The following is a 10,242-nucleotide window of genomic DNA, read 5'->3' as shown; positions in this document are numbered from 1 at the left end:
ACCTGACGCTGTAGTGCCACTGAAGTTAAGGCCTGATCAATAACCTAGACTAAGGCTCCTGCTATATACAGTGGTACCTCGGGTTAAGTACTTCATTCGTTCCGGAGGTCCGTACTTAACCTGAAACTGTTCTTAACCTGAAGCACCACTTTAGCTAATGGGGCCTCCTGCTGCCGCCGCACCACCAGAGCACAATTTCTGTTCTCATCCTGAAGCAAAGTTCTTAACCTGAAGCACTATTTCTGGGTTAGCGGAGTCTGTAACCTGAGGTGTATGTAACCTGAAGCGTATGTAACCCCGAGGTACCACTGTATTGTGCTCTAGGAGGCTTAGTTTGGTCAGAATCAAGTACACACCACCAGAGTTAACACTAAATACCTGTAAACACTAAATTCCTGTAAATAAGCCACTACAGAAACTAGATGGCTGTGAAATTTTGTGTACCGGGCTTTTCAGAAATGTCTACCCATGTACTGTCTGATACCAAAGGGGTGCATTGGTTGCCAGATGTGACCCCCCTCCCCATAGCTCTCCTACCCCATTAAGGTTGCTGATGGCATCAGCCATGGAAAGGACCATCACTTAGCTTTAGAGACTCCAGCTGTCCTAGGTACCAATTTACACCTGCAAACCATCAATGGATGAACAGTTCAGAAACGCCAGATGACAATAACTGCGCCTTGCTACAGCTCCAAGCCAACAGTGCTGATTAGGGGCCTAATCTTTTGTCATTATGGAGCTCCCTTCATAGTTCCAATGCCCTGGTAGGTTCAAGGGGTGGCAGCCTGGGAGGGGGCATTTGAGGTGGCAGCTCTTGGCTGTGGGGTTCCCTCCCTAGGGAGGCGAGTCTGGCAAGTTGACTGTCTGTTTTTCATCATATGCTAACTCTTTGCCCAGGTTTAAGACACCTCAGAGGTATACATTTTAGTCCCCACCCTATTATTCAGATTGTAGATTGATTTAACTGATGTTGCATTTTTACGTAAGCCCGCCCTGGGACCTTATGGTGAAGGGTGGGTAAGAAAGGAAATGAATGAATAATACACATGTTCTCAAGTTGCTATGTAGAGAGAGCGAGAGCTGGGGATTAAATTCAAGCAAAGTTCTACATCGCAACTGCAGGGAGGGTGAAGTAAAGGAGAAGGTCAGGCCATTTCAATCTCAGAAATAAGAAAACAGCTCAACATCTTCTGAAATACCAGAGACAATGAGGTTTTAATTAGGTGCTTTTCTTCATGCACAGTAACAGTCTTCTGGTACCATTCTTGCTCCGCACCCCTAGCCCATAATATACTAACAGAGCAAATATAAAGATCGACCTGAAATAATAATTTAACTTGCTCACCCCACTGATAGAAGTTCACAGTATTATTCATCATTCATTCCCACCACGGGTCAGTGTATTTGACAAAGTATAGGATAAAGTGCATTATGGGTTGTTGTTTTTTGACACAGTCCTACGAAATCTCTCTAATGTACATTTACAGAACAAATCATAATGGGTACAGCCCATTTTCTCATTATTCCAAAGTAGATGGTGCTTGCTGTTCAAGGATTCGACATAACTCCCAGAGACATTTGGCATTAGAGATCGTCTTTCGTTGGTGCAACCTTTTCTTAGGAAAGGAGTTTCCAGGTGGCACTCTTACAAAGATGTATACTGAGTACATTCTGCACAACTCAAGTACTGTCATAAATCTAATTTTTGGTGTCATTGACGCAAGGGACTCCACCCTGTCACAGTAACTCCTGCTCGTCGTCTTCAGAACCGGAGGGCCCTTGTCGCACTTCTTCGTACCATTTGTTGGTGAGGGTTTTCATCTGTATGCGTCCGTGATGTAAGTCCTAAGGAAAAGGAACATTGCAACCGCTTAAGACAGCATTTCTATCTTTCCCTATGTTGGAAGAACAGCCTGTGGCTGAGAAGTGCAATTTCTGAACGTGTGGGTTCTGAACAAAGCTGGCACTGAATCTAAACCAATTATGGAAGATTTCTTTGTATGCTACAAAATGTTGCTGTAGCTCATCCAACCACGCTGTGAAAAAGGGAGCGTAGTGGCAACATTCGCACAGAATAAAGAAACTTTGCAGGTGGAAGGAGTTTCCCTGCCAGGGTCTGTCTCAGCCTGGGGAATGCCCTTTCTCTCCTGAATCCCACACCTAGCTTCTCTCTCCAGGGAGGCCTGAACGGCACCAATGCTGTCACTGTTTCAGCACCAAGCAAATATAGGTTTGTTTGTTTTTGTTTGGTGATGCCTAGATGCCTAAGAAACAATGATTGAATGATTGAACTAATAGTGTTTTTAATAAGTTGGGTGTGTGTTTTTAATAGTGTTTTTAATAAGTTGGGTGTGTGTTTTTAATAGTGTTTTTAATAAGTTGGGTGTGTGTTTTTACAGTATCACTACATATTTTTCTTCTAAACTGCTTCAGAAAATTGCTGTGCGAAGTGATTCCTAAGAATGTGAAGGATCAGGCCAATGGCTCATCTAGTTCAGCCATCTAGTTCAGTTCAGATGCCAGTGGAAAGCCTGCAAGGTGGACATGAGCACAACAGCACTCTGCCCACCTGCAATTCCCAGCAAATGGTATTCAGAGGCACAATGGCCGAACCCACCTCTTGTGTGAGCCGCCTAGTGAAGAAAGGATTCAAGTATTTAACATCGAGCCACATAAATCCTTTGAGGTCCTGGCGCTTTAAGTAGTGGGCTTCATACTCTTCCTCGGTGAGTTCGGACAAGTGTTCAGATTCAATGGTGTTACCCTGGAGAGATCAGAGAAGGGAAATGAAACATCAGAATCCCAAACCATTGTTTCCTCAGTCACTTCTTAGCCTTTCCCATTCACATACTTCACTGAAGCCAATCAATACTCCCGACAGAAAGCAGCAATATAAATAATAACGATCATTCGGGTAATGAAATGCTAATTTCCAGCAGACCATTTCAAGAATGTGGGTTCAGAGGAGGCTAAAACTGCCATGGCATTCATCAGTCCTGCTCTGATACTGCTGACGGTTATGGCTGTGCCAAACACATGGAGAAGGAAAGTGGCAAGCGCACCTGCTAGGGACCTGGTATTTATCCAGCAAGGCTGCTTGCCTCTTTTGTGAATGAAGCCTCCAACTGAGCTTTGCCCAGTCTGGATTTGCACCAGTAGCATCAAAGTAGATGGATGGTCAAGAAAGCCACTTTCACCTGCAGAAGGAGGTGATGTTGCGGGCTTCATGCCCACACCATGCGTGTGGCAGCTGGCTCTCAGCCTCCACGCGATTGAGGGAATCCTCGGCTGCGTCATCCCCTGGACAGCCAATCGCCTGGCTCAGAGGGTGTGACCTGCCCTATTTAACGCAGGCGCGGCCGGGGGGGGGGCGAAACCCCCTGAGGTCCATGCACATGCCACTAAACTGTGGCTTAGCACAACATGTAAACTAGGCATTTAAGTGTCTTCGATGGGAGATAATTGTTGGGAAATTCAAGCCCTTCTCATGAGAAGCTGGCAGCTGTCCCAGGCACCTGGCTTGAATCCCGGTTGACCTCCCTGGCTGCATTCCCCAGCGAGCGCAGGCAAGGTCTCTATCGGCGATTCTTCTCAAACGTGAGAAGAACACACCCCTCTTTCCTGCCCTCCCCAGGCAGGGGAAAGAGATAGACAGAAACGTATTTACATGCTTTTATTTCTGTCTCTGCAGTGTTACAAAAAACATGACTGCTCTCTTCAAACTCCAGCAGTGTTGTGACAAACACTTCCTGTACTTCCTGTACAGCTCATATTACACTCTGAGGTAATTCCGGTGCTTCGCACTGTGGAAAGACTGCCCCTCTGTTCCCACGCACAGTCCCAACATTCCCATCATGTTTACATTCCAAGCTAGGACTTTGCAGCAGCATTGCTTCATTATCGTAACATACTCCCCCATAAGAATCAATGTGCGCTGCGAACATAGCTTGATCCAGAGAAGAAAACAAACAGTTGTTATACATATAACACTCCCCTGTTGTTTCAGTTCCACCCTTGGAACTACCTGCCACTGGTTTCCCCAGTGTACCTCTCTGGTTGTCTGACTTCCAAGGAATGAGTGCATCTGCATTACCTTGGCTAGGGAATGTAGTGTTACGCTTAGCAACTCTCTGTTGTGTCTTTGTCTCTGACTTAGACACAGCTTCAACCTGTCTTGAGTTGTCAACAATAGTAACACATGCAACATCTGAGTTAGCAAACTCTTTGGAATACCTCTTGGGTGGTACACCCTTTGTAACTCTCTCGGACCTGCGTAAGAGGTGCTGATCCTCTCTGCTCACTGGTTCAGTCTCAGGACTCTTTGGAGAACCAGTTCCAATAGTAAACAGTGGTTCATCTTTCACCTGTGAAGGTCTAGCCATTGTGTGAGATTTCCTCTCAATGACTGTGTCAACTGAGCTCTTTGAGCTATCACTGTCACTCTCAGTACCACTGTAATCAGTAAAATCATCATCATCATCTGAATTGTCCTCAGTGGGAAATGTGTGAACAATTACTCTCTCCTGTTCAGGAGCACTCTCTAGAAATTTTGTGAGAATCACCTGACCAGATTCAGACAAAATTACTCTGTAGAGACCCTTTTCATAACCCACAAAAATGCCTTTGGCATTCTTTACTCCACCTGGAGCTTCAGTCCTGACTTGGGACCCAAAAACCTTAAAATGTGCTACAGAAGGTTTTCTGTGAAATAGCTTTTCAAAAGGAAGCCCTTCTCATGAGAAGCTGGCAGCTGTCGCAGGCACCTGGCTTGAATCCCGGTTGACCTCCCTGGCTGCATTCCCCAGCGAGCGCGGGCAAGGTCTCTATCGGCGATTCTTCTCAAACGTGAGAAGAACACACCCCTCTTTCCTGCCCTCCCCAGGCAGGGGAAAGAGATAGACAGAAACGTATTTACATGCTTTTATTTCTGTCTCTGCAGCGTTACAAAAAACATGACTGCTCTCTTCAAACTCCAGCAGTGTTGTGACAAACACTTCCTGTACTTCCTGTACAGCTCATATTACACTCTGAGGTAATTCCGGTGCTTCGCACTGTGGAAAGACTGCCCCTCTGTTCCCACGCACAGTCCCAACATTCCCATCATGTTTACATTCCAAGCTAGGACTTTGCAGCAGCATTGCTTCATTATCGTAACAATAATGACGTTGGAGTCACCAGTGTTTTAAGGGCCGTGGGTGCATTCGGATTTTTGAGTGAGTGATGTGGGAGCTACCTGCTCTGGTTCTCTCCCCCTACCCTGGATCAGCTCCCCGCTCCCCCCTGCACACAAGAGAAAGAAAGCATACGTGTGCGTGCGTGTGTGAGCGCTCTCTCTTTCACACAAACACACACTGCTCACTTTTCAACGGATCTAGGTGAAAGTCAGATCAGGTAGAATGAACCTGGGCCTTGAAAAGCACATGGAGATGAAAGAGGAAGTGGGGAAAGGACCAGTCTTCCAAATGCCTGCTTCAGTTCTAGCTGCTTTTCAGGGGAGAACAAGGTAAGCGTCCTCAACCACTGCATGATCAAGTGAGGCCGTGAGTTGGAGTGGACAGGTGAGTTCAGAGGCTTTAGGGCACTAGAGGAAGACTTCGAGGGCATCTCACCCATGGGAACCACACTGGCATGCCCTGTTTGACACAACACCTGGATATGGTGCAACAGACATGTTAGGCTTTATGTGAAGGTCCACATGAAGTGTGGATCTGAATGCTCTTCCAGTACAAGTCATTTTCTCAGTACAGCACTGGCCTGTTCTGAACACGTTGCTACCTGCTCTGTACATTGCAGAACAGCTTGGGTACAGCCAACTGTTTCACAGTACTTCTGGTTTGGCAAGATAGTGGACGTAAGCAACCTTTACTCTTTGGGGAACTCTCTTTGCCTTTCTCTGAACAGAGCCGTGCATATCCCCATTTTGAACAGCTTACCAATGATTTACAGCTGCTGCTTAATGGCGGAGGAGAACACCACTGTCTCCCTGAGTGATGTGTGACTCACTATCTATGTGTTATTATCATCCACTTATATGTGACTCAGTCCACCCAGTGCTATCATGACTGAATTTCAGCAGAAATGCTATTTCACTTAAAGGAAATAACTTGCAATTAAACTTCAAGTTGTGAGTGGTATTACAAACTGGGAAAGGGCTCTGTCAAGCCAGGATTAAAGGGCAGAGATGTTCCATGCAGAACATTCAGGAGGCCATCAAGTTCTTGGCCTGAAGGCCTCTCCTTTCCTTTAATTCCCATACAGTGGCAGAAGCGGTCAGAGAGTTTGGCGAAAGTGAAGGATCCGCCCCGCTTAAGCCTGGAAGGAAAAGGAGCTCACCATTTTTTCTGTCTTGCTGAGGTTAATGTCCTTCTTGTTCTTTCGCCGGGCTTTGGAGTCTTCAATGTCAATCAGTCTGATTAAGGGCATGGTTCCTCCTCCCAGTAACAAGATGGTGAACAGCACAATGATGATTGTCGTGGTGCCAATGAGCTGCCGCTTCTCGATCGGCTCCAAGCCCAAATGGAGGCTCAAGGCATATGGGATGGCCCCACGCAAGCCTAGATGAGCAGAGGAAAAGCCCGCCAAATAAGGAAAGCAATTTCTTCACCAACAGTCAGGCTTCTTAAGCTACAGAAATGATTTGGTTGTTTTGCTTGTTGCTTTTAGATTGGGCACATCCCATGCCCGGCACCCTGGTCTCATCTACTGCAGCCCACAGACTTTTGACAAGGCTGCATTTGTCATCCCTTGTTACCCTTCACCCTGTCTCTGTTGGGGAAAGGGTTGCAGCTCAGTGGTAACATGTTTTTGCATGCAGGACGTCTCGGGTTCAATCCCCAGCATCTCCAGACAGGCCTAGGAGGGACCCCTGGCTGAAGCCCTGAGGAGCTGCTGTGAGTCAGTGCAGACATAACTGATTTACATGGACCATTGGTATAGGACAGCTTGCTATGTTCCTAGTGTCTCCTTCACAAAACGTTGGACATTTGAGTTGCCTTATGCTGAGTGAGGTCACTGGCACATCCAGACCAGTATTGCCTACTCTGACTGGCAGTAACGCTGCCCGGAGGTCTCCACCTGGAGGTTTTTCCCCATCACCTCCTACCTGGCTCCATAAACACAGCATCCACACAGCAACCTTCTACCTGGCCATTCCACTGGAGATGCCTCAGCCGGAGAACTTCGGCATGCAAAACTTGTGCTTTGCTGCTGGCTGTTGCAGGGCAGTTAAATTAGTAGCATACAAAAAAAAAAAAATGGAAACTGTAAACTCCTCAGGGCAGGGACCTGTCTTTTTGCTTGCATTGCTCCATAAACGTTGATCAGTAGTACAATATGAAGAAATAACTAGGATTTTATTTTTTTTAAGTATCAAGTAAGCCAAAATACTTACCACTAAACCACATGATGAACATCATTTTTGGGGTGATCTTGTGATCGCGGAAGAAATTGAGCAGGTAGGAGAGGGGGAAAATATTGACAGCTCTGCCAAAAAGCACAAGCACCTGTCAAAAGGCAAGCAAATTAGCCACTGGGCAAGGGGAAGCATTCTTTCACACACATCAGAGCAGTCCAAATTGTAAGCGGCTTGTGAGGACACTCCTCAGATCAGCTGACAATCAAGAGTCACAAATAACCCATTATACACCAGCTCTTCTGCCAAGGAAGTGCTTCCACCAGAAAAAGGATTTCTATTTTGCACAACTCCCCCTCCCTCTCCTGTCCCTGCGTATGCCCCGTGCCCTCCCCAAATCTGCTCAAAAGGGTCAGGGGGAAACACAGAACATATTTAGGGGCTGTGCGGGAAGAGGAAGAATTGCATCCATGGAAATAAGAAGCTCACTGCCCCAACTAAAGGGATAATGAAAACTATTCCTTTAAAAAGGGGAGTGGGGTGTAGCTCATGATATAGGTTACAATAATGTGTGTGATATATGTAAAAGAATAATGTATTTTTTTTTATTTCTCAGTTATACCCCATCAAAAGGCAACCTTCCCATATTGTCCTAAAAGTAGGTATATATATTCTTGTGTGTTTGTGCGCGTACACACACACAAACTTATCTGTGGAACAGTCTCCCTTGGGAGGTGGTGGACTCTCCTTCCTTGGAGGTTTTTAAGCAGAGTTTGGATGGCCATCTGCCATGGATGCTTTAGCTGAGATTCCTGCATTGCAGGGGGTTGGACTGGATGACCCCAGGGTCCCTTCCAACTCCTTTCCAACTCTACAATTCGAAGATCATTCATATGCTCCTCCCCCTGGCAATTCACTGTTCAACAGTGACAGAATAACACTCCCTGCTAGCAGCAGTCCCTGCTGTAGACTATTCTCTTTAAATTGCCCACTGAAAGCAGGGAGGGGAATCCATCATTCTGTCACTCTTAACTATTTCTGACTATGAGATGGAGCAGGCAGCCAATAATCTCCACATTTACTTGGAAATAAAGCAGTTCTAAATAAAAAGGGACACTTCCAAGGAAATATGCAAGGGAGCAGAGTGCATATTAAGTAATTGCGACTATATATTGTCAGAGCTTAGGCAAGAGCTATGGGTTTCTTGCACAACCACTGCAGAAAAATATGTCGTGTTCTGAGTTGTGCACCTTTTGTTTTGAAAGAGAAGCAAATGCCTAGCTCCCAAGGCCTCCAGAGAGCGAAATGGGCAGAGGAAGTATCTCTCCAGTAGCAGACATGGGGGGGGGGGCAAAACAAGGTAGCCATCACTGCTTTGTTGTGCTTGTGAGCTTATTATGGAGGCACCCAGCAGGCCAATGCTGGAAACAGGATGCGGGTCCCTGGTTGCAGGGGATTTGTGCAAGGCAGGAATGTCCAAGGCTGTTCCAAGGTCCAATTCCAGGCAAGTTGTTTGCTCCAATAAGGGCTCAGGGAAAAAGCAAACCAAGGGGCAGCGCAAGGTCCATGCCCCAGGAAGCGGAGGGTCAATGAAGGGCTCAGGAAAAAGGCAAGCAGTGTGTCAAAATCAGGGCCAAGATATAGTGCTAGTAGCAATGTGCTGTTCAAGCTGCTCTCCCAGCCTCGTAGTGAGGCTCTTAACCCAGAGCCCCATCCTGGCTCCTGCTGCAGCCTCTTAGAGGTTAGTAAAAGAGCAGTGGTGTGTGATGAATTTTTTCATAGGGGAACAGTTAGGGCCAGAGGTATCAGCTTGTGAGGGTAGAGGACATAGCCCCATCCAAATCCTCCCCCCTCCCCAAAGAGTAAATTGCAGGTTTCTGTTAGTCTGCTAAATTCTATTCTGACAAATAGCAGTTTCATAAACCGAGGGACCACCACAGAAAAGGCCTTCAGATTATGGGACTCCCACTCCACGGAAGTGAGGGTCGCCTCGACCAAACAAACCTTTAAGCGGACTTCAAAAACCTGTTCAGTAATCTGATCTATTCACAGAGCTCTGCTAACTCAAGAGCACAGCCACTAAAAGTCGATGGGATTTCATTAGGGCGGACATTTCTAAATTATATGAAAATCCTTTCTCATTCACCCTGCTCTTGAGACCTGCATTTCTGAACTTTTCACGTATGCCTAGATATACTACAAAGAGAATATATGCCAAAATCACAGACCCTTGAGAACTGTGACCAAGATAGAACTTTTGAAAAGCCCTGGCTCAGGCTTTTGACATGGTGCCCCTAAGTGCAGTGACCAAGAATGCTTTGCCATTATTCCTATTTTGCAAAAGAGAATCTTTTTTTAAAAAACAAAACACAATGGCTATTCAGTGGGTTCATAACTCATCAGAAAATGGAACCATTAAAATTTGGGGGTTCTTTGAAACAGCACCAAAAGAGCTCAACGCAACACCTCTCTTTAAAAAAGTATGAATGTTTATCCCTTAAGAAAGTACTTACTATGCACCAGATGACAAAGGACATTTCAAACTTGTGAGGAAAGCTAAATATTGACAGGCCTAGAAATGCAAAAACGCAGGTTTCTGAAAGAGAGAGAGAACAGAGACAAACAGTCAACCAGGCTGGATAATGCAAAACCACATGCATGACCCTTTGATGCTGCAGTTTATTAGCACTGAATTACTGTGGCCTGAACGGTGTGGGGAATTCTTAAAAGGACCGCTTGATACGTATGCAGCTGCATAAATGAACAGGCAGCCGGAATAGTGTTGTAAAGAAAAATGGAAAGAAGCATTCATGATACCCTGATATTTTCTATTTTCTTCTTAAAGGCAGTAGAAGAGGAAACAGGGAGTAGGAGTTTCCTCTTCTGCTTCC

The 10,242-nt window shown here is 45.9% G+C and overlaps 1 protein-coding gene across 5 annotated transcripts in view; it reads right to left on the bottom strand.

The window, feature by feature from the left end:
• Positions 1 to 1,196: 1,196 nt before the first annotated feature.
• Positions 1,197 to 10,242, bottom strand: part of SLC9A8 (solute carrier family 9 member A8) — a 56,459-nt gene continuing 47,413 nt past the window's right edge. For all 5 annotated transcript variants that reach the window (XM_083618731.1, XM_083618733.1, XM_083618732.1 and 2 more), the window contains 5 exons: positions 9,865 to 9,947; positions 7,391 to 7,502; positions 6,334 to 6,554; positions 2,618 to 2,764; positions 1,197 to 1,845 (listed from right to left, as the gene is read on the bottom strand). In XM_083618731.1, the coding sequence (XP_083474857.1) occupies positions 1,738 to 1,845; positions 2,618 to 2,764; positions 6,334 to 6,554; positions 7,391 to 7,502; positions 9,865 to 9,947 (671 nt within the window). In that variant the 3' untranslated portion in view covers positions 1,197 to 1,737. The remainder of the gene's footprint in view (positions 1,846 to 2,617; positions 2,765 to 6,333; positions 6,555 to 7,390; positions 7,503 to 9,864; positions 9,948 to 10,242) is intronic.

Source organism: Podarcis filfolensis, assembly GCF_964270895.1.
Source record: "Podarcis filfolensis genome assembly, chromosome: 6".
NCBI lineage: Eukaryota > Metazoa > Chordata > Lepidosauria > Squamata > Lacertidae > Podarcis > Podarcis filfolensis.
The sequence above is the reverse complement of the archived record's forward strand: the minus strand, read 5'-3'. Positions and strand labels throughout refer to the sequence as shown.